Source organism: Vipera ursinii (genome assembly GCF_947247035.1).
Source record: "Vipera ursinii genome assembly, chromosome: 16".
In the NCBI taxonomy this organism is placed as follows: Eukaryota; Metazoa; Chordata; class Lepidosauria; order Squamata; family Viperidae; genus Vipera; species Vipera ursinii.
This window is the reverse complement of record NC_139529.1, coordinates 5,946,618-5,971,166: the sequence shown is the minus strand read 5'-3', so window position 1 is coordinate 5,971,166 and position 24,549 is coordinate 5,946,618. Positions and strand designations below refer to the sequence as shown.

Here is a 24,549-nt window from a genome sequence, read left to right as displayed (position 1 = left end):
CTGGAGAGGAAGCCCACGCTTCAAGCTAATTGGGGAATGTGATTTATGACTGTTAATTGGAGGAGGGAATTGTGCTTTGATACGACGTGCCCAGGGGAGGGGGAAGTTCAGTTTTTGGCTTCGATTATGTAAGTGCTGACGTTCTGCTACTCGAATAAAAGATCCTTTAAGGTCAATGATACCTCGAAGTTCTTTTGAAGAGTTTCATCTGTCGGAACCAGGACATCGCCTATGCATTTTGCGAAGTTTTGCCAACTTCAGTGGGGGACATTTGGGCGCCATTCTGCTCGTACCTGCACATCTACCCTTTTTAGCTGTAAAAGCCTCGAAGCAGAAAGCAGACATGTGATCAGGAAAGATCAAGTCTAGCTCTATATGGTACTACTCAGCTTTGATCTCATTCTTGCTGAGATTGCAAGCCGGGGCATTAAAGAATCAATAAGGGGAGCTTTAAGATTTTTTTTTCTTCTTCTCACTTTTAGAGAACAATCTTTTTCTCTTTAAGCCTCGGATACCCTTCCTACATATTATGTAAAATGCAGCGTTGGTGGCGATGCACAGGAGAAGCTCGTCAACAAGAATCTAGGCAGATTTCGGTCCAAAAAGGGGTGGAAAATACTTCCTTTTTTGTCTCCAAAATTTTATCTGTACCCAATCTCTCCCTCCCCCTTTCAGATAGCCCTCGACCGTTCAAAGTTACAACGGCAATGGAAAAAGTGATCCTCGCGATCATGTGATCAAAATTTGGACACTTGGCACCTGGCTCGTGTCCACGGGGTCCCTTTTGGTAACCTTCTGACCAGCAAAGTCAATGGAGGAGGCCAAATTCGCTTAACGACCGTGTTAACTAACTTAAACGCCGCAGGGATTCGCTTACCAACCAAGGCAGGGAAGGTCGTAAAAGGCTCGCCCAGCTTTTCCTGCCTAAGACAGGACTGGAACTCCCCCTTCGCCACTAGACCAAACGGGCTAAAAATCAATTTCTTTTCTAAAGCAGGACTATAAATTTTCCCAGGCTGCAGAGAGTGTCGATGAGCTTCTTTGATTTCCTCTTTTAAGGCTGACCGTTAACAATAAAAATGCCAAATACTGTAAAGTGGGGTTTTTTTTTTTGGTTTTTCTTTTTTTTTTCTTTTTAAATGCTTAAAACGTACCTGGTACTTGACAAGCTTATTTTTCGGTCGCCTAATTCCCTTAGAAGTGGCTGCTGTTTCTCCGTAAAAGAGTAGATTTTTACAGAAATGGTGACGGTCGGCCTCGTCTTGCACGAAAAATACAGCAATCGGGGTTGTCTGGGTTTCTCCTTTAAAATTCCGCTTTGTTTCCCTCGAAACTCGATGGCCGAGTTACTTTCCAGCTCTTTCTCTGGCTGTAAATGAATTTTTTAGTTTTTTTGGGAGGGGGGTGTTTTTTTTTTAAAGCTTAAATGCCTCCCTGTTGTGGGTGCTCCATCACTGGAGGCTTTTAAGAAGAGACTGGACAGCCCTTTGCCTGAAATGGTATAGGGCAGACATGTCAAACACAAGGCCCGGCGGCCAGATCCGGCCCGCGAAGTGGTTTCATGTGGCCCGCGAAGCCATCCTGGAAACAGTGAGGGAACGGCCCCCACTGCCTTGGCCCTGGCCCAGAGACCCTCCTCCTGCCAGAGACCCCCAGATCTGTCCCACTCCTGCCCGGGCCCCCATAGGCACCCTTGATGTGAACGATGTAGAGCTGGCCACGCCCACCCAGTAGGCCATACGCACTCTAGCCACGCCCACCCAGTAGGCCACGCCCACCCTGGCCATACCCACCCGGCCCCCTGAGGGCAACCGCCATGCTGATGCGGCCCTCCGTGAAATTGAGTTTGACACCCCTGGGGTAGGGTCTCCTGCCTGAGCAGGGGGGTTGGACTAGAAGACCTCCGAGGTCCCTTCCAACTCTGTTGTTCTGTGTTCAGTTGAAGACCCCCTCCCTTTATTTATTTATTTATTTATTTATTTATTTATTTATTTATTTATTTATTAATGGGACTTATATCCCGCCCTATCTCCCGAAGGACTCGGGGCGGCTAACAACAATAACATAAAACAGAAATTAAGATAAGATTAAAATTAAAGTTATATTCTTACTATTCACATCTTAGAAGATGGTTTTTAATATGGAGCCAGTTTTATTTTTTAAAAAAAAACACACGGTTGACGAGAAGCCTGTTCAGCACCCTCCCCCTTGTCAGCCTGTTTCAGGTTTACGTTCCCTTCCATTCCCCCCCCCCCTCCCAAGTTGGATCTCAACTTTTGCTGCTGAACCTGGGAATCCGAACAACAGATGGTGCTGTTCCGAATTAAAAGAATTCAAAGCAGGCTCCGTCAGCTGCCAACATGAAACACCCCTTTTTCTTTCTGAAGGAAAGGAGCTCATTATCTAGAGTATTTAAGCCGAGGAGGTATTTAATCTTCCTTAATCATTTGCATTCTTGAGGAGAAGGGAGACCAACGGCCGTGCCCGGCCGAGGCCCATGGAACGCTCTGGCTTATAATTACTTTGACGAATCTATTTTCATTCCGCTCATGCTGAGCACAATCAAAAAGCCCCAGTCCGAAAGTAAGAGAAAATGTTTCTGCAAGCTTCTTATATCTAATTAATTTGATGGCTTTTCCAGTCTTTGTTTTCTATTCCTTCCTCATCCTGCGGTCGGGAAGGAATAGGAAAATTCTTACGAATCGGGTGTGAAATTCAAGAAGAAGTATATCCTCTTGCTAAGATGGTAGGGTGGATTTCTGTCCCTCACTTTTATACTGTGCATTATCCTGGAGCTTTTCACTTTCCTGAAACCATCAGCAGGATTAAAATGATTGCATTTTTCTATCTATCTATCTATCTATCTATCTATCTATCTATCTATCTATCTATCTATCTATCTATCATCTATCTATCTATCTATCTATCTATCTATCTATCTATCTATCTATCTATCTATTTTGACTGTGACTACCATTTATCATTTAATCTATATCTATCTATCTTACCATCTCTCTCTCTTGTCATTCTATCTTTCTATCTCCATCTATCTCTATCATCTCTCGTTATCTATCTATCTATCTATCTATCTATCTATCTATCTATCTATCTATCTATCTATCTATCACTATTATCTCTCTTGTCATCCCATCTCTCATATCTCTCTCTTGTCCTATCTATCTATCTATCTGTCTGTCTGTCTGTCTGTCTCTGTCTGTCTGTCTGTCTATCTATCTATCTATCTATCTATCTATCTATCTATCTATCTATCTATCTCATGTCTCTCTTTTTCTCTCATCTTTCTCTGTCATTCTCTGATCTCTGATCTATCTATCAATCTATCATTTCTCTCTTTCTCTGTCATCTCATCTATCTATCCATCCATCCATCCATCCTATCATCTATCTATATCTATCTATCTATCTATCTATCTATCTATCTATCTATCTATCTATCTATCTATCTATCTATCTTTATCTCATGTCTCTCTTTTTCTCTCATCTTTCTCTTTCTCTGTCATTCTCTCATCTCTGATCTATCTATCAATCTATCATTTCTCTCTTTCTCTGTCATCTCATCTATCCATCCATCCATCCATCCATCCATCCTATCATCTATCTATATCTATCTATCTATCTATCTATCTATCTATCTATCTATCTATCTATCTATCTATCTATCTATCTATCTATCTTATCTATCTATCTCATGTCTCTTTCTCTCATCTTTCTCTTTCTCTGTCATTCTCTCATCTCTGATCTATCTATCAATCTATCACATCTCTCTCTTTCTCTGTCATCTCATCTGTCTGTCTGTCTGTCTGTCTATCTATCTATCTATCTATTTATCTATCTCTATATCTATCTATCTATCTATCTATCTATCTATCTATCTATCTATTATCTATCTATCTATCTATCTATCTATCTATCTATCTATCTATCTAATTTATTTGGCTGCTATCTCGTTTCGAAGCCAGTCTGGGCATTTCAGCCCTTATTCAGCTGAGGATCGTGGAGTTTCGTCTCAACCGTGTCAGTCCTACCGTAGGACGTACCCAGAAGTTTCAGCGCCTGATTCTGAACAAGCAGAGTTGAACAAGCTCTGATGGCAGCAGAAAAGGAAGGGGCGGGTGGGGGAACCCATTAAGCATATTCCTGTTCTAAATCATACTTCTGTTGCCTACATCTAGATATCCTTAAATGCGATGCTGAAAGAGCTCTAATACTTCGTAAGCGTTTTACGTCGGGCCATATTTCAAGGCCTTTGTAAGGAGCCAGCTGGCCTGCCAAGATATAGGATGTGTTGGGAACTGCGATCGGTTTACAGCTAGTTCGTGACTTGTGACAATTTTACGCCAGGAAGGCCATAAAATGGGGGCAAAACTCACGTAAGAAATGCCTCGCTTAGCAACCGAAATCTGGGGCTAGCTTGTGGTTGTAAATTGAGGACTACATATAAAACTCTAGTCTTTTGGTGCACCAAGTTGGGTAATCCCTTGGTTGACTTTGTGTTGAGGAACAAAAGAGACGCCCACCTTGCAAATTGGTGACACCATCCAGGTTAGGATGGTGGATCACCATAAGGTCTCCTTTTGGAGCTGAATTCCAAAAAAAGCATGGTTGATCCTCCTGAGAACTGACGGGAATGGCCCCAATTGGGATTTCCCCATGAATTCCAAGGAGGTCGAAGAGAGTATAGCTCCAAGCGAGGAATAAAAAAAAATTAATAAAAAGGAGAGTATATCGGCATACGTTTAACATTTATTCCGCATTTGTCACCGGTTGGAAGCCTTCACACCAGCTGTGGTGATTAAACAGTCTCCCGTTCTGCATTTCCAAGCAGGCATTAGAAATTTAGTTAAATAGATTTATGGCTGAGAAAATAGGAAGGTGTTCTCATTTTGATAGCACCCCGCCATCCTAACTTCTTTTTTTTCCTTTCGCCAAACCTGAAATAAATGTATTTGAAATCATAACGTGCCAGGAAGATCAGGATTCTATCTTTATTTATATCTTTTGGATCGTTATGGCTTCAGCCATTCCAACCGAGAGACTCTGGGTGTGAATAAATAGCACATTGCAAAAAAAAAAAAAAATCCCGTGAAACTTACAACAGCTAGTACATTTTCGGTGTCAGCCTTAGCTTTGATCGTTTGGTGATGAAGACTGACCCAAACCGGCAGCTTTTAAATGATTCTTGGAAATGCTCAGATAACGATAAGAATATTGGCAACTTGTCTTTGATCAAAGTCAACATTGTCTAAACAATGGTTTGCAATGGTTTTTACAGGAATCTGGGATTTACTTCCAGCTTCTAGCAAAACGAAACAAAAAAATGCCCGTGGGAACAATGGACTTGCTTAAAAATCGGGTGTGGTCATATGGTCACTGCTTAAGGACCAGCATGTGGGGTGAAAAAGATCATAAAAACAGGGCAAAACTCACTTAAGGAATGCTTCGCTTGACAACGGAAATGTTGGGCTGCGTCGTGGGCCGTAAGGCGAGGACTGCCTGTATCTGCGGATTGTGTTTCACAATATTTGACAAGAGAGCAGTTAAAAGGGGGGGAAAAAAGCCTCCCTAATTTGACCGGTTGCGTTGCGCACGACCGTGTTGTGTCACGCATCGCTTGTCCATCTGTGACGGAACCAAATGAGCATCCAGTCACTCGTGGTCAGTGGGATTCCAGCCAGGATTTACATGGAAACCTGGCTAGTTACCGCACAACGTGGGAGGCATTTCATTAGCGCCTGGCATCACGGTGGGGAAAAAAAAATGACTTACTGATTTCATTGTGGGGGGCCTTGTCCTTTGGGCCGCGTGCCGAACGCAGCGGCGAGGCCCGTCGCATTAATTGATTTTTCCTTCCTCCTCGTAGTAGTCACTGCGGATACCTGCAGCAAAGACAAGTGTTCATTTCCTCCTAGTTCATGAATAATGAACCACGGAGCAGGATGCAAAGCATCACCGCTTGCTCAGGATCCCAGCCTGACACGCTGAGGCAGCTCTCCTCTCTACCTCTCGCTTTGTGTCCACGGCTTAAAATTTACGAGTTATGTAATACTGGGTGGAGAGCAGAGAAGGGAGGGGGGGGGAGGAAAAACCCAGCCCAGCCTCTTACGGAGTTGCAGTCTACCGACTGGAAGAGATTTTAGTCACCATATTATTAAAAAATCTCCAGAAAGTGGGCAGAGAAGAGCAACAAAGATGATCAGGAGGCTAAAACATAGGAAGGACGGCTGCAGGAATTGGGTATGTCTGGTTTAATACAAAGAAGGAGTAGGGGGGCCCATGATGGCAGCCTTCCAGTATTTGAGGGGCTGCCCCAAAAGAAGAGGGGGTCAACTTATTCTCCAAAGCACCTGAATGCAGGACAAGAAACAACAGATGGAAACTAACCAAGGAGAGAAGCAACCTGGAATTAAGGAGAAACTTCCTTACAGTGAGAACAATCAGTCAGCGGAACTGCTTGCCACCAGAAGTTGCGGGCACTCCATCACTGGAGGTCTTTAAGAAGAGGTTGGAGAGCCATTTGTCTGAGATGGTGTAGGATCTCCTGCTCGAACAAGGGGCTGGACTGGAAGACCTCCAAGGTCCCTTCCAGCTCCGAGGCCCTGTTATTCTACTATTTGCTTGCAGCTAGTCCTCGGTTTACAAACAGGATCACCATTCTGGTTCCAACAAGCAAAGCGGTTGCTAAGTGAGTCAGGCCCAGTTTTACCACCTCTTTGCCACGGTTGTTAAGCGACTCTCTGCAGTCCTTAAGTGAATCACATGACCATTAAGAAAACCCAGCTTCTTCCGTCGATGTGGCTTGTCGAAAAGTTGGAAGTCCTCCGGGCCCTCTGCTACCTTGACCGTGGAATGCACATTCCTTATTTTTTCCCCCCAGACTTTTATTTTTAGGAATGACAGGGTTGGGTGCTTGCGGGGCATAAAATGAGAATTTAAATTGGCCTTTCCAGCTAAAGATCTCCTTTCCCCTTTCCCCGGCCTATTAAAGGCTCCGATAATATATACAATTTCATTTCCTTTCAGGCTGGCTTGTATCTGTTAATGTTACATTGCTGCTGTCCCTGAGACCTGTACTCTTTTATTATTAATAATATAGCAGAGCGATCCAAGAAAGCGTCTCGCAGTTTAGGACAGATGATTGGGGAGGTTTGAGCTGCCTTGTGGGAAAGTCTCAAACTGAAATTGAAGAGGGTATAAAAATTCTAACAGCGCCTGGTAGCTTTGGACGTGGGGCCTTCTGAAAAATAGCTGTAATTTGAGGCAGATATATATATATATATATAAAAGGGCGCGTCTTCTCCTCCCCATTGCCCGCGATTAAAGTTACAGCATTATCTTTAGATGGTTGATTTAAATATGTTTTCTGTAGAGAGGCTGGCACAGCAAGCTAATTCCAAATGTACTTATCGTGGGCTTGTTGAATAAAGCACAAAAAACTGGATTCATTCCAATGTTCAAACTCCTAGATATAAGAAAACAAAATTCAAGATTCCTCCTCCTCCTCCTCCTCCTCATTTCTTCACCACCTCCATTCTTCTTTCTTCTTCTTCTTCTTCTTCTTCTTCTTCTTCTTCTTCTTCTTCTTCTTCTTCTTCTTCTTCTTCTTCTTCTTCTTCGTTCTTTCTTTGTCTTCTTCGTTCTTCTTTCTTTGTCTTCTTCGTTCTTTCTTTGTCTTCTTCCTCCTCTTCATCTTCCTCCTCCTCCTCCTCTTCCTCTTCTTCTCCTCCTTCTCCTCTCCTCCTTCTTCCTCCTCCTCTTCCTCCCCCCCCCTCCTCCTCATGGTTGTAAGTCCAAGCGTACGGGACCTTGGATGGAACATCTTGAGAAACCTTCCGAGTATTTCCTACCTCAACAAGCATCTTCTTCCAACCAAGCTGTTTACGCCTTTTCTTTCCCAGCTAAATATTTGCCCTCTTGTGCCGAAGGCGTAAGACTTATCGCCTTTTCCTAAAAAAAAAAAAACTTGAACCAAGAAGGATTGTAAAAGGAACATCTACCCACCTGTTAATTCAGGGGTGTCAAACTCAATTTCATGGAGGGCCGCATCAGCATTGCGGTTGCCCTCAGGGGGCCGGGTGGGTGTGGCCTGGGTGGGCGTGGCCTACTGGGTGGGCGTGGCCAGCTCTACATCGTTGGCATTATGGGGGCCTGGGCAGGAGTGGGACAGATCTGAGGGTCTCTGGCAGGAGGAGGGTCTCTGGGCCAAGGCAGTGGGGGCCGTTCCCTCACTGTTTCCAGGATGGCTTCACGGGCCACATGAAACCACTTCGCGGGCCGGATCTGGCCCCCGGGCCTTGTGTTTGACATGTCTGTGTTAATTGTTGACAGTTTATCGCAGGGTGTTGTGTTTTTTTTTTCTTTTTCCTTTTTTTTTTTTAATTTCGAGTTTTGCTGCAATCGTTAAATCGCGGGTTTTTTGGTGGTTGTTTTTTTTATAACCAGAGCAGATGCCATTTCCTCCCACGTATCAATTAATTTGCGAAATGTTGCTCAGGTTCCCTGCATAATGAAAATGCCGAACGCTTTCTAGTGGCAAAGCAGAGCTGCGTGGAGGGAGCCACGAGTGTAGGCGACAGGCGGGAAAAAATTGTGCGGCCGCCAGCCCTGGCCATTAATTCCTTTAGAAACATTAAAAGGGGGGGGGGACCCACAGCAGGGGGGGGAAAAGACCCTTGAGTTTGCTCTTTGAGTTTGTTTGTTTTATTTCTAGTTTCTTTGCTTTTTCTTTCTTTCTTATTATTTTTTAGACTTCGTTCCTTTTCATTTTAGTTCTTAATTTTTTTTTGGGGGGGGGAACGATGGACACTTTTTTAAAAAAAAAATCCCAAGCCTGTTTTTAACTCAGTTACTGGATGACTTGACACACACACCCCCACTTCCTCTGCTGGAAGTTGATTCTAGGTTTCCGCTACACGCCGTCCTCGTTTTACGGCCGTTTCGCTTAGCAACTGAAGTCACAACGGGACTGAAAAAATGTGATTTGTGATCTTTTTTTCCCCCCACGGTTGCAGCTGTGGGAGCATTGATCAAAATTTGGGCGCTTGGCAACTGGGAAGTACTTACACGTACGTGTGTGTGTGTGTTTCCATTTGCTAGGACGGCCTTCAGGTAAAGCCCCGATGCCAAACTCTTGGGCATTGTGATCCAGACCATGCCACCTGGTCTTTCGTATTTGGACCTTTCTTTTCTTAATCCGGTTTATTGTTATTTCTCCAAAGTCATTGTGTTATTTCTGGCTTGGGTTACTTTCAAACAAAGTAGTTCCTTGATGATTGTTTTGGTTTCGCTCATTACAGTTGTACTGGCCTTTCTCCTCCAAGAAGCTTCAGAAGTGAAGAAGCTTCTTGTATGAGGAGCAAAATGTCTTCAAGGAAAAAACCAAAGTTTTTGCTTTGGTCACCACGATGTAAAAAAGATGTTGAGACTCTAGAAAGAGTACAGAGAAGAGCAACAAAGATGGTTGGGGGACTGGAGGCTAAAACATATAGGGAACGGTTGCTGGAATTGGATATGTGTAGTTTAATGAAGAGAAGGGTGAGGGGTGACATGATAGCAGTCTTCCAGTATCTCAGTGGCTGCCCCAAAGAAGAGGGAGTCAAGCTATTCTTCAAAGCACCTGAAGGCAGGACAAGAAGCAACAGATGGAAACCCATCAAGGAGAGAAGCAACCTAGAACTAAGGAGAAACTTCCTGACAGTTGGAACAATTAACCAGTGGAACAGCCTGCCTGCAGAAGTTGTGATTGCTCCAACACTGGAAGTTTTTAAGAAGAGACTGGACAGCCATTTGCCTGAAATGGTATAGGGTTTCCTGCCTGGGCAGGGGGTTGGACTAGATGACCTCCAAGGTCCCTTCCAACATTATTATTATTATTATTATTATTATTATTATTATTATTATTATTATTATTATTATTATTATTATTCTGTCCAGTGGCCTTTTGAAACAAACCAACCAACAAACTTTTAAGGCAACCGGGACTTGGATGACCGAGAATCTCCATTGCTAGTAGGAATTGATGCAACAAAGTTAGTACTACTTTGTAGTAATAGTAGTGGTGGTGGTGGTGGAGGAGGAGGAGAAGGAGACTAAGAGGAGGTGATTGGGAACATCTGCATTTTGACGTCCTAATCTGCTTTTTAAAAGAAGAATATTTGCACCAAGAAATATTCTCTTCCGGGTTTGTAGCTTCTTAATTATTTTTTTAATCTCTCTCTCTTTTTTTTTTTTTTTTGGAGAGGCGGCTGTTTTCACATCGAGAATATTATGGATTCTGTAAATAATTTTGAAATGCCAGGTGGTGATATATGGTCTTCTAAGCACTTCTTTGATTTATGCCCTCTACAGTGGGGGGCGGCCCTGTGTGTGTGTGTGTGTGTGTGTGTGTGTGTGTGTGTGTCTGTGTGTGTGTCTGTGTGTGTGTGTGTGTGTATGTGTGTGTGAAAGCAAGGGAAGTGAATTATAAAGAGGGGGGGGGATGTCACCTTTTCCCAGCAGTCCTTAAAACCTCTATTTTTTTCCCCTAATCAAACTTGATGGATTTTTAAAACAAAAAAACAATGAAAGTCACCCGTTTTAACTCCTCCGAAGAGCTTGGTGCTAAATTTAGACCCGTTTCCGGCAGGCTCCTCTTTTGAACAAGTCTGCCAGGCAAATGGTATCCTGGAATTTGATAACGCTGAGATGGCGAAAAGAAAAGGAAAAAGAGTGATTTCCACCCCCCCCCACCCCGCACACACACACCAGTTTTCAGCAGCCTGGTGGGTTTTCTGTGCTGGGTCTAATCCAAGATGTTGTGTTTCTTCGGGAAAGGGCGGTATATAAATGTAATTAAATAAATAAATAAATAAATAAATAATTTGCCAAAACTGTCCCCAAAAGTGCTTTTTTTCCCCCAAAAGGCCATTGGACTTTGTTTTTCCTTGAAGGCCTTTTGCTTCTCATCCAAGAAGCTTCTTCAGTTTTGACTACGCTCTGTTGAAGATTTTATTGTATGGATCAGCCGTGGTTTAGACGGGGCATCTAACTGTAGTTAGAGGGGCATCTAACTGTAGTTCAGCTTCAGATGCTGGCTTTGCTGCTTACATTTTCACACAGTCCTGCGAAGCTGCCTGAAGGGTGGAATATTAGCACTTGGGAAAGAAGAATAAGAATCATATCTTTATTGTCACTTTAGAAGAGAATAGGAGCTGGAAGGGGCCTTGGAGGTCTTCTAGTCCAGCCCCACCGCTTAAAGCCGGAGAAGCTACACCATCTCAGACAGGTGATTGTCTTAAAGATCTCCAGTGATGGGGCTCCGGTGTGTACACTAGTCGGGCATGCATTAAAATGAAATTTCGTTGCCTTCGGCTCCCCAAGGGTCACCACCTCCGATAGACCCCACACAACTATGACAATGAATGAATGAATGAATGAATGAATGAATGAATGAATGAATGAATGCAAAATGATGCACGTACCCACATATATATTATAGGACACAGAGGAAACAACAGTCTCGTTTGGGGCTGTTACGTCACGGGAATCTTTATACAAACGCGAAATATATCCCTGCAAAATATTTTCGACTTGCTCTCCGTACTTCACTTGTGTTTTACTGAATTGGCTAGGGAATTTGCCTAGGTCCCCAGGGCTAAGAAAAAAAACGTCTCCAGCAGCAAAGGAAGGCCCCCATTCTCTAAACTACAGCACGTGGGGGCGCTTAAAATAAGATATAAATCGGGTTGGACAAGAACTGCCCATCAGTTTTATTAACTTTGACGTTTTCCCCCCATTATAAAGATGGCTTGGTAAATATTTAATGGGCTCTTCCAGATCTTGACAATGGAATCTCTGTTCCTGGAAGCTCAAGTTGTTGTTGTTTGGGGGGGGGGGCGTTCCTACATGATTAACAGACATTGTTTAATCAAGAGGGGTTGGCCACCCAACACAAAAAGGGCCTTCTGTTTTTTAAATAGAAATAATAATAATAAACAAGGGACGCGGTGGCTCAGTGGGTTAGGACGCTGAGCTTGTCGATCGGAAGGTCGGCAGTTTGGCGGGTCGAATCCCGAGTGCCGCATAACAGAGCGAGCGCCTGTTACTCGTCCCAGCTTCTGCCAACCTAGCAGTTCGAAAGCACGTCAAAATGCAAGTAGAAAAATAGGGACCGCTCCAGTGGGAAGGTAACAGCGTTCCGTGCGCCTTTGGTGTCCAGTCATGCCGGCCACATGACCACGGACACGTCCTTGGACAAGCGCTGGCTCTTCGGCTTTGAAACGGAGATGAGCACCGGCCCCTAGAGTCGGAAACGACTAGCACGCATGTGCGGGGGAACCTTTACCTTTACCTTTAATAATAATAATAATAAAGTTTGAAATCCTTCCACAGGAGAAATTCTGCGACGACAACTTTAGGAAAGTTGTAGCCAAGTAGAGAGGATGTTAAAAAGCAGAGGTGTCCCCAAAGGTCCCTGCAGTCCAAGGTGTGGTTCCCCCAGTATACGTAATCCTCAACTAACGGGCTGAACGGAGCCCAAACTTTCTGTCACTAAGCGAGACACATGCTAAGTGAGCTTTGCCCCATTTTACGACCTGCCTCGCCACCGTTGTGAATCACGGCAGTGTTAAGTTAGTAAGTTAATAATCAGGCTTCTTCCCCATGGACTTGGCTTGTCAGGAGGGGGCAAAAGGGGATCAGCTGACCCCGGGCCGCTTCAACCGACACAAGCCCGCGCCAGTTGCCAAGCCTCCAATTTTGATCATGTGACCCTGGGGCCGTACGCGTGGCAAACTGTCACGAATCCCCTCTCTCAGTGCGAGCCCGTGGCCAAGCCTCTTTGAGTTTTGATCGCGCGGCCAGGGGGGATCGTGGCAAATGGGCGCGCGGGTGACATGCACGATTTTCGGTGTGCCGTTGTAACTTCCAACAGTCGCTAAGCGAACGGTCGTAAGTCGGGGACTGCCTGTCTTTCTTTCTCGTCACGAAGGACCAGAGCTAATCCTCGTCTTGCATCCGTTCGTTTAGCGCCCATTCGAAATTAAAAAAAAAGAGAGAGGGAGAGAGAGACTTAACGAGCGGTCCTCCTACTTAACAACCATCCCCGCATCCCCGCAGTTGCGTTATCAAATTCCACGCAACTAGGCAACTGGAAAGCATTGTTGACCGTTGTGCGTCCAGGGTTAAGGGAATGACTGTTTGCAGCCTTCCCTGACAGCTTCCTTCCACCCTCTCCTGTTGTGGCATTCCTTTAAATCCCCTTTCCCGAGCCACTGTATGCCTAGGACTAATAACGATCCATTATTTTAATGGTCCAGTTACTTTCCTTCCTCTGCTCTCCAGCTCCAAATTATAATGGCAGACGTCTAATCCGCGCATTATCTTAATTGAGCTTCCGATTGTGGGGTACGTAGAGTTTCAGAAACCGGGACCGCTTAATTTATTGTTTTTAGATGGGTCCAATGGGCCTGCTCCAAGATGAGGGAGGCGCTTTTAGTGGCATATTTGCTGACCCTCGGAGTTGTAATGGGCTGGATTTTCATTCAAATTGGAGGAAAGAAAGACATCTTTGGTGGCGGTGTGGCTGCGCGCGCGCTAAACCTTTGGCCAACAAAATAAGGAATGCGGGGAGAACAAAGTTAGTCCGCTCTCTCCAAGGCATCTAAATTGCTGAGGGAAGAGTCGAGGTTAGCCAAAAAGAACCGGGCATTTCCACAAATGGGTTCGTCCCTTGGCTTACGACCGGTCTTCCCAGAAAAAGCAGGCTTGATTTTTTCCTAAGGCGATTCAAGAGACAGAAAGGAAGATTCTTGACCTTCTCAAACCAGGTTTGGGATTGTGGTTAAGCCAACAGCGTTGGAAGTGACAAAATGTACAAGTGGGGGGGAAAAATTGGTCCCCTTGTTAAATTTAGATCTCACTTTGCGGCATGTTTTAGCCTGACACAAATAGCCCTTGACTTACAGCCACAATTGGCAGGACTAGAACTCACGGTCTCCTGGGGATTTGGCCCAAACCTCATCCAGGGGAACTAGAACTCCCAGTTTCCCAGTGTCTAGTCTGATGTCTTAACCAGTAGACCAAGCTAGCTATCCTCCTGTTATACTATCATCTGTCCAATAGAAAGCGTTGTTGCTATTGCCAAATCCAAGATGAAAGCAGCCGGATTCTTTACTAGAACTTTGTCCGTCAAACTCATGAGATTCTAACGTTTTTATTCTTATTTCCAGCTACAGTATCACACCGGCCTGGCTTCTAGTCTTCTGAACCAGCAGTCTTTGAAGCGGTCAGCCAATCAGATGGGAGTTTCTGCCAAGCGAAGGCCGAAGGCTCAGCCCACCACCTTGGTGTTACCACCGCAGTAAGTGTCCAGCCTGTGCACGGGGGAAAGGCGTTGGAGTGAAATCTGGTTTACAAAAGGAATCCTGATTTTTGTGAGGTCAGAGGTCCTGATGGCTTTCGTCCCGACGGCAGGACTAGAACTCACCGCCTCCTGGTGATTGGCCCAAATTTACCCAGCCTGCTTTCCTGCCTAAGGCAGGACTAGAACTCACCGTCTCCTGGTGACTGGCCCAAATTTACCCAGCCGGCTTTCCTGCCTAAGGCAGGACTAGAACTCACCGTCTCCTGTTGATTGGTGTTAAGTTACCCAGCCGGCTTTCATGCCTTAAGGCAGGACTAGAACTCACCGTCTCCTGGTGATTGGCGTTAAGTTACCCAGCCGGCTTTCGTGCCTAAGGCAGGACTAGAACTCACCGTCTCCTGGCGATTGACCCAAAGTTACCCAGTTGGCTCTCATGCCTAAGGGAGGACTAGAACTCACCGTCTCCTGGTGATTGGACATTCACCTGTCATTGTATTAAAATAATTTAATGTATTTCTTGTGTCTTTTAATAGTATAACATGATAAAATGAATGAAAGAATGAATGAATGGGAGGGAGGGAGGGAGGGAGGGAGGAGGGAAAGATATGGGAGAAGAAAAGGAAGGAAGGAAGGAAGGAAGGAAGGAAGGAAGGAAGGAAGGAAGGAAGGAAGGAAGGAAGGTCGGTCGGTCTTAGGTCACTTTTAACACTATAAAGGGCTCCTTCCTTGTGGTGATTGCCTGTTGGGGCCCGAATGAAGACCATCGTCCAGAGGCTCCTGTTGCATTGTGGGATAGGATGGAGCCCCTGTTTGGAAGTAGCTTAGATGGGCAGAGTCTCCTGAGGGCATTCAAGGACACAGTTTCCATTTGTTTTCGGCTTTCCACCTAGCTGCCATCTTTTGCAGACTGACGGATTGCCATGAGTGTGTGTGTGTGTGTGTATATCCGTGCACGCGCACGCGTGTGTGAATTTTTCAGCCGTCCTCCCCACTCGACAAAGCCGGCTCCGTGCTCTGCTAGCAAGTTTCTCTCCATTGCTCATTATTCTCCATCAGGCTGACAAGAAAAATGGAACGATGGCTGAAATTAAATAATTGCTTAAAACCCCTCGTCTCCCCCCCCCCGGACTTTCCTACTATGTGAGGAAATAGGTTTTTGTCTGGCTGAGAATCCTCCAGTCGGGACGCGATTTAACAAGGAGTCTTTGGCACTTTGCGGGGCGGGGGGGGGGGGGGGAGAGAGAGAGACCCGGAGAAGAGGGAATAAGAGGAAATTTTGTGGGATCGCTGTTTGGTTTCTAGCCCTCTCTTCGGAGATTTTGGGAGCACCGTGGAAGGCGCGTGATTAGATCTTGAAATTTGACAGCTCACATAACCAGGTTTCATCATAGTTTGAAAACGGGGGGGGGGGAGGAAATAGGGCAAGTGCTGCCCACATTTTACGATTAAACAATCTGATCCAGACAAGCAGATTTTCCAGATCTTTGGCTAGCCCCCTCCCTATCTTTTTTTTTTTTTTAAAAAATTACGATCAAACATCTTTGTTGACCATCTTCCCGAGGTGACTCTAGCTGGCGTACTGCCATATGATTAAAACACAATATAAACAATGAACAGAAATGTACATTTAAAATTCAGTTAAGTTTAAAATTCTTTTGGATGGACCGTGGGAGAATAAATTAGGCTCATATTCACGGATGAGGACTAAATTCAGTCTCTACCATCTGAGATGGATGGATGAAAATGGAAGGATGGAGAAAGAGAGAGATGTTCAATGAATGAGAGAGCTGACATAAATGGATAGATGGGGGATGGATCAATGGATCAGTGGATCGATAAATGTGTGTGTAAGAGAAAGTAGATGGATAGATGGATGGATAGATAGATAGATAGATAGATAGATAGATAGATAGATAGATAGATAGGATTGGTGTGAAGGACAGAGACAGACAGATAGATGGAGGAAGGAAGAGATGGATGGACAAATAGATATCTCAATTCTGGATTTAAAATATATTTATGTACTTATTTATTTTTTATATAGCCAGTAAAGGGCTTTATTTATGAAAGGCAAAATGGAGATTTCCCCTGGAATCAAAATTAATCAAACCTCAACACTGTCAGCTATGTTTAAATGTGTAATTCCTTGAAATGGGCTGAGTCTTCCCCCCCCCACTTCTTTGCTCTTCTCTCTTCCCCCCCCCCCGCAAAACACACACACACACACACACACACACACACACTCTTTTCTCTCTTTTTGTCTGCAGAGTGAGAGTCAGAAGCAACTTCTCCTTCAGATTGTAAAAGCGTTTAGAGACCAAATCCACTGGAGAATAGATCCATCCTCTCTTGTTTTATGTCGCTATCCACCTTGAGCTGATAGCCTCCCACTTAATCAAATTTCCCAGTCATTCTGATCAGTTTTATATGCAACAGTCACTCGGATTCCAATAACTCTCTTTTTCAGAAGTGCCAAATTTAGTCATGTAATATGCAAGACGCGCAGCCGTTGGATTGACGTGCTTAATTAATTTCGCAACTAATGCTCGTTTTATGTCTGTAATGTGTCATTGGCCGTAATAAAGAATCTCTCTGAGCTTTCCATGGTCATATCAGCCTGAAGTAGATTAATCTATACTGCTAGCAGTTTTTTTTTGGGGGGGGGGGCAAAGTACAGTTGAGCATGTCAGTAGAAAATGGGAGAATTTCTTATGGATGGATGGAATGGACGGAATAGATAGATTGAAAGAGAGAGAGATGGAGAGATAGATAGATAGATAGATAGATAGATAGATAGATAGATAGATAGATAGATAGATAGATAGATAGATGAGAGAGAGATATAGATGAGAGAGAGAGATGCATATAGATAGATGAGAGATATAGATGAACAGTTATAGATGGTAAATGAGATAGATAGACAGACAGACAGACAGACAGACAGAGATGGATGTTAGATAAAATAAATAGATATAGATGATGGATGAGATAAATAGATATAGATGAAAGAGGGATATAGATAGATGATAAAAAAAGATGATAGAGATATATAAGATAGAGATATAGATGATTGATAGATACAGATGATAGATAGATAGATAGATAAGATGGATAGATAAGATGGATAGATCTTAATTTATAGATAAAATTTGTCCTGTATCAAGCCTTTGTTGTCTTCCTCTATCTGTACAACTTTGTTGGAATTTTGCACAATCCTAGCTGTGGGTGCAAACAAGTCGCAAATGATATCTGACAAAGTAAAGGCTTCTATTCCAGAGAGACAGAGAAAGCTAAACTTCGAGTAATAACTTCTACTCTTCTAAATCTCTTTACTACAACACTGATTTTGCCTTCTCTCTCTCTCTCTCTCTCTCTCTCTCTCTCTCTCTCTCTCTCTCTCTCTCTCTCTCTCTCTCTCTCTGTCGTTCTCTTTCTCTCGCATTCACAGACCCTTACTGGCAAATGCTGCATTCTGTAACAATATTCATTAAGCACCGCCGAGATAATATGCAATAAAAGAATAATCCACAGGCCTGGGTCGCTGCTTCCTCCTGGAAGAGTTAATATAATTAAAGATTAAAATACTGTGTGCTTTTTTTCGAGACGATCCCTTTTTTATACAAAAGGGGAATTGCATTAATAAGGAAGAGATCATTTTCCAATAACGGGCGGTATGAAAGGAGATGTTTTTGATATCCGCTCGTGCGGCTTATCATGCCATTCCTCACAGATTGCATTTTTGGGACATTAAATTAGCCAGTGTTAAAAAAAACACAACAGAGTGGATTTTGGAGGAACGATACCAGCTGGGGGAAGATACCTCTGCGTTTTGTTCAGGACGGTCTATAGAATCAACTTAGGGGGCTATCTGATGATGGGGTAGCCAGTAATTTAAATGATTTTCAGCAGGACTTTAGGCGTAAAGGTAGTCCTCGACTTACAGTGATACAACCTTACTGGGAAAAAAGACACTTATGACCGTCTGTGTTTGCGGTCTTCTGTTTTTATTTTATTTATTTTTTTATATAAAATTGTTATTGATTTTTTTTCATACATTCAACAGTACCTGTTCCAACAAACGTCTTGTCTGAGTTTTACATTCACTAACACAGATTTAATTCCTAATCCTTTATTCCTTGTCTCTAGCCACGGATAAAATAAGTCCCAAGTTGGATGATGTTCTGTTTCTCCTTCTTTTCATTCAACCTCAAAGTCAGTCTGTCTGTCTCCGCACATTCTAGTATTTTTTTTAAAAAAAAATTATTTCTTTCTCTGACGGCATTTCTTCATTTTTCCAATATTGTGCAGATATTATTCTTACCGCCCATTATTACAGGCAAAATCAAATACGTGCTTTGTTTATCGGTCTTTTCTGGCATTATACCTAATTTTTTTTTTAAAAAAAGTTCAGGTTTAAAATTACAGGTTTTTCCCAACCCTCTCTGCTAGATTAAAAGAATCTCGCTCCCGTTCAACCTGGTTTGGCCTCCTGTTCCGTGGAATCTTGCCGATTTGTCAGTAAACGTTTCATCTCCAAAAGTGTATCGTCCATCGATAAATCGATTCCTTGAAGTATTAAGGCGTGTCCTATTGGGTCAGGCCTTCGGGGTGGGGGGGAGGAGAAAGCTGCAACACCCATCTTCCATCTTCTTTTATTTTATTCCCGAAGAGCACCCACCGTCTTCGGCTGCGTTCAGATTTCGCTTTGACACTTCTGCTCACGTACGGAGTGACTGCATATTTTCTTAGAAATGCATTTTTCACTCCACCCCACCCTCCTAAAAGAACTGGAACCCATCGATCCACTATCGTCCGTTCATGGTGTCTCCACGAAAAAAGATTTGTCATTTGCCAGACGGTGTGTGTGTGTGTGTGTGAGAGAGAGAGAGAGAGAAGGGGAGGGGAGGGGAGGAAGAAAAAAAAAATCACTATAAGTATTTTGTTGTTGTTGCAATAAATAACCTAACGAATGCAGCGCCCGGATTAAGGGTGGTGGGGGGTCTTCGACGGTGATGCCAACGTGAATGAACAGAAAAACGGGGTCTGATCATTCACGAAGGACAGGGACGAGAGAAGAGGGCGCGGCGCGCGAGGCAGCTGAAAGCAGAGAGGTTATGGATGGTTAAATGAAGGGAAGAAGGAAAAAGAATTCGAGAGGATGAATGGCGGGGAATAGCCACATCCATTAGAAAGCAAGGGAAAGAAACTTTACAAAAGGGATAGATGAAAGCCGTTTTTTTCCCACGAAAATGCCACTGCGTCAGATTTTATTCAACGGGAATCGCTGGCTTCTAAGAGGAAGATGGACGGTATTAGTGGCTCGGAAACTGGGAGATGTGAGTTCTAGTTCTGCCTTAGGCAGGAAAGCTGGCTGGGTGACTTGGGGCCAATCACTAGGAAACTGGGATTAGTGGGGAATTAAAGAGCCAGTTTGGTGTAGGGGTGAAGGCGCCCGGCTCGGGACTGGGAGACATGAGTTCTAGTTCTGCCTTAGGCAGGAAAGCTGGCTGGGCGACTTGGGGCCAATCACTAGGAAAGTGGGATTAGTGGGGAATTAAAGAGCCAGTTTGGTGTAGGGGCGAAGGTGCCCGGCTCAGAACTGGGAGATGTGACTTCTAGGCCCACCTCAGGGATGTCTTTGAATTAATCACCAGGAGAAACAGGATGGGGAGGCAGAGAAGAATTGGGATTTTTCGATTTCTACCAGGTCGCCTGGCAGGGCAACGCCAAGCAAGCGCCGAGGCTTTGCGGGTGCCACCCGAGTGTGCACAATAAGAGCAGGATTCTCCGTGGAAAACTGCACTTTTCTCCTAGCCAGGAAGCATTCAAAATTCATGGGACATCAGAAGCCTACAAGGAAACACTCCTTCCTCTGTTTTTTAAAGACCCTTGTTGGGAAGGCGATCTGCTCGCTGTCAGCTCTTCCTGATAAGTGCGGTATGATGTACGACTCTGTGTTCCTTGCCGTTTCTCCGTAGCTACGATTTCAGAAACAGAAAGTCAGAGGGCAAACATAATCTTGATCCGGCAAACTTAGATGGAGCCTCCAGGTCTGGGTCCATCGTGACCCTGTAAATCACCTGTTCAGCTTGTCCCCTAAGTAAGTGTGGTTTACCCGCAGGGCTCTGTGCAGCTTAGTCCTCGACTTACGACTTAATGAGGCTTGGCAGAACTCCCTCGAAGGCAGAGAGCAATTCCACCAGGCCATTATATTAACTCACGCTATTTAAGATTGCAGTTAGAATTCAGGGCGAAAACATTGCTTGGCTGATGTACAAGCTGTTCTCGCTGTTGCTTCCTTAATGCATCCCCTGCAGAAAATTATGTAGCAATGATTTTAAAGAAGGCTGGGATGAGATGGTCTTTATTTGAGAAAAAAAAGTAATCTGTGGACAATTATTGCTAGCTGTCCAAAATTCTATTCTATTCTATTCGATTCGATTTGATTCTATCTACTCTACTCCTATTCTATTCTATTCTATTCTATTCTATTCTATTCTATTCTATTCTATTCTATTCTATTCTATTCTATTCTATTCTATTCTATTCTATTCTATTCTATTCTATTCTATTCTATTCTATTCTTCATTTCTTCTATTCTACTCTACTCTACTCTACTCTACTCTACTCTACTCTACTCTACTCTACTCTTCATTCGTTCTATTCTACTCTACTCTACTCTACTCTACTCTACTCTACTTTCACTCTACTCTACTCTACTCTACTCTACTCTACTCTACTCTACTCTACTCTATTCTTCATTCCTTCTATTCTACTCTACTCTACAATACTCTATTCTATTCTATTTGGTCCCTAAATGAACAGTCGCAAGTCGAGGACAAGTGTACAGCTTTGTTGACTCTTTACAGTTCCGTCCCGCTCCGTTAGGTTTGTCACAAGACAGATTCTCGTTCAGCTCTCACGGCCTCGGAAAGCATTACTACGGTAGCTTCTATTTATTTTGGATGGGCAAATATGTCTCTGAATTATGACTTATAAAATTGTTTGGCTGGCAGTTCCGGCTGCGTCAGCAATTTCCCAGGAACAAAATCATTCGTCTGGAGAGCCAAGTCTTTCTGTCTTAATAGAATCTTTTGGAATTGCAAATGGACTAATAGCATCTTTGGAGCAGGGAGGAGATTGGGGCTCTTGTGCAGGAGACATTTTTAATCTCTGAGCACTTGTTTCGGGTCTCACATTGGTAAGGAGACCAAGAGGTGCTGGAGGAAAATATGGGAGAGGCTTAAGACTGGTGGGGTGGGAAGGAGATGGAAGAATCAGGTAGATTTTACTATCATGTTTGTTTATCTATTGCTTTGTAACCCGCCTTTATTATTTTTATAAGGCACGGAACATGCCTAATGCTTCTTCCACCTCCTATTTTCCGCACAACAGCCCTGTAAGGTGGGCTGAGCTGAGGGAGAGTGACTGGCCCAAAGTCACTCAGCTGGCTTTCATGCCTAAGGCAGGACTAGAACTCACTGTCTCCTGGTTGTTGACCTAGAGTTACCCAGCCAGCTTTTGTGCCTAAGACAGGACTACAACTCACCGTCTTCTGGTGACTGATCCAAAGTCACCCAGCTGACTTTAATGCCTAAGGTGGGACTAGGTAACATCATCAGGGCTAGTAAGCACTCTTTATCCTCCTTACTAGCACTCTCCTTACCAGCCCTGATGATGTTAGCTAGTTGGGTCATGAAACGTCTGCAAGAAAACCACCAAGCTCAGAGAGCACCAAGGACCCCATCTTTCAACCCCAAGCGACAAACCTTCTCCTTTATTCTTCAAAACGTTGCATCTCTTGTTCACTCATTAAAGCTGCCACATCCTTCTCGCAGAATTGCTTTTTTTCCGCCCCTTCCTCTGCAGCTGTTTTTCAGAAACAGGCTTGAATGAACTCACACAGCCTGAATTTCTAACCTAGCAAGATAATATTCTAACTGGATGGAATAAAGACTTTCAAAACTCAACGGTCAACAAGCGTTTGCAGCAGGCTTCTCCTCTGGCGTTAGCCTCAAGGAAAAACCCACGCACCCACAACTCCGATAACTTGTCATTTTCTCAGAAAAGGATGTCGTAATTGATAACGGCAGCTCTAAACCTTTTAAGCTGCTAAGACTGTTTTGCATTCTTGGGAGATTTTCCGACTTTTAAAGGTTACAGCCTGCTAACGTTTTTTGGTTACGATTTGTTTAAAAAAAAAAGCTTCTGGGGAAAAAAAAATAATCAGAAAAGTATAAATTTTATTCTGCCGTATCGATTAACAGATGGTTGATGTGGCTTCTGGCAGAAGACGAGTTCCAGCTATGACAGTGTCCCTACAGATTTATCCTTAAAGTTATTTAATGGAAAGTTATGTAAACTTACAACTATTTGTAGACCCGTTACGTAAGGGGAGGCGAATAAGCGAGGACCCAGATGGTTGGGGGCAATGCAAGCAGTCCTCGACTTACAAGGGTTTGTTTACTGACTGTTCGAAGGTGCAATGCAGGGGGTCTTCAAACTTGGCCCTGTTATACGTTGTGGACTTCAACTCCCAGAATTCCACAGCCAGGCACGCTGAGGTCCAACGGCACAGTTATGACCCTGGCCGCATTCCATGACCACGTGATTTACATTCAGATGCCTGACAACCGACTCACATTTATGACAGTCTTAGCGTCCCGGGAGGGGGGGGTATCCCGTGATCCCCTTTTGCGGTCTTCTGACAAGCAAAGCCACGGGGGGTGTCAGATTCACTTAACAACCTTTATTACTACCTTAACAGCTGCAACGATTCACCTGACGACCGGGGCAAAAAAAGGTCGTAAAACAGGGCCGAGCTCACTTAGCAAATGTCTCACTTAGCGACCTAAATTTTGGGGCTCAACTATGGGCCTCACTCAAACATCCACCTGTATGTGGGATGTTAACTCTCTCCACGCGCCAGTCGGAGACGCTGGAAAAGCGGAGAGCTATTTTCGTCGGGTCTCCATGAGAACCAACACGACTCCTTTGTGGCGAAGTCGATTTGCAGACTTGTGCTCGGATCTCTCCGTTTGGCAGGAGAATGATTGGAAAACAATCTTAACATTTTGCAGAGCCGCTCCCCGAGGCCGTCGGCCTTTTCCCAAATTGCGCTTGATCCAGGCAGTCTCCTTCTCCTCAATTTGATTCCTGCCCGCCTCGGCTCCGATGAACGCCGGGTTTTAAATAAGCAAGTGAAGTACTAATACCACTTTACAATGCCTTGGTAAGGCCACACCTGGAATACTGCATCCAGTTTTGGTCACCACGATGTAAAAAAGATGTCGAGACTCTAGAAAGGGTACAGAGAAGAGCAACAAAGATGTTTGGGGGACTGGAGGCTAAAACATATAGGGAACGGTTGCCTGAATTGGGGATGTGTAGTTTAACAAAGAGAAGGGTGAGGGGTGACATGATAGCAGTGTTCCAGTATCTCAGGGGCTGCCCCAAAGAAGAGGGAGTCAAGCTATTCTCCAAAGCGCCTGAAGGCAGGACAAGAAGCAACGGATGGGAACTAGTCAAGGAGAGAAGCAACCTGGAACTAAGGAGAAACTTCCTGACAGAACAATTAACCAGTGGAACAACCTGCCTCCAGAAGTGGTGGATGCTCCAACACTGGAAGTTTTTAAGAAGAGACTGGACAGCCATTTGTCTGAAATGGTGTAGGGTTTCCTGCCTGAGCAGGGGGTTGGGCTAGATGACCTCCAAGGTCCCTTCCAACTACTCCTACTTCTTCTTCTTCTTCTTCTTCTTCTTCTTCTTCTTCTTCTTCTTCTTCTTCTTCTTCTTCTTCTTCTTCTTCTTCTTCTTCTTATTATTATTATTATTATTATTATTATTATTATTATTATTATTATTATTATTATTTTCTACCCCACCCCCACCCCGAAAGCCCCTTCCTTGACGTATCATTCTACCTGGTTGAAAAATCTCAACGTTCTTAGACACGGCTTCAAAAAGTTTGGGATTTCCAAAATTGTCCCAATTAAGCTTATATCCTCTTTCTCCCCCCACCCCTAGGAGGGTGTTTTTCCTTTGTGCTGGATATTTTAACTCTCATAATCCGCTGAGTAATAATATGCCTTGGAGGATGGGGATGATGGGGGTCGACGTCCAGCAAATCTTGGAAAGAAGAACATCAGAGGCTAAAAAGGCAATTCCTTTGATCAGGTGGGTCGCCCTTCA

At 44.1% G+C, this 24,549-nt stretch overlaps 1 protein-coding gene across 1 annotated transcript in view; it reads left to right on the top strand.

The window, feature by feature from the left end:
- Nucleotides 1-24,549, top strand: part of MED27 (mediator complex subunit 27) — a gene marked incomplete at its 3' end in the record, with an annotated part of 68,919 nt that overhangs the window by 12,207 nt on the left and 32,163 nt on the right. The window contains exon 3 of the mRNA XM_083374851.1: nt 14,225-14,355. Within this exon, the coding sequence (XP_083230977.1) occupies nt 14,225-14,355 (131 nt within the window). The remainder of the gene's footprint in view (nt 1-14,224; nt 14,356-24,549) is intronic.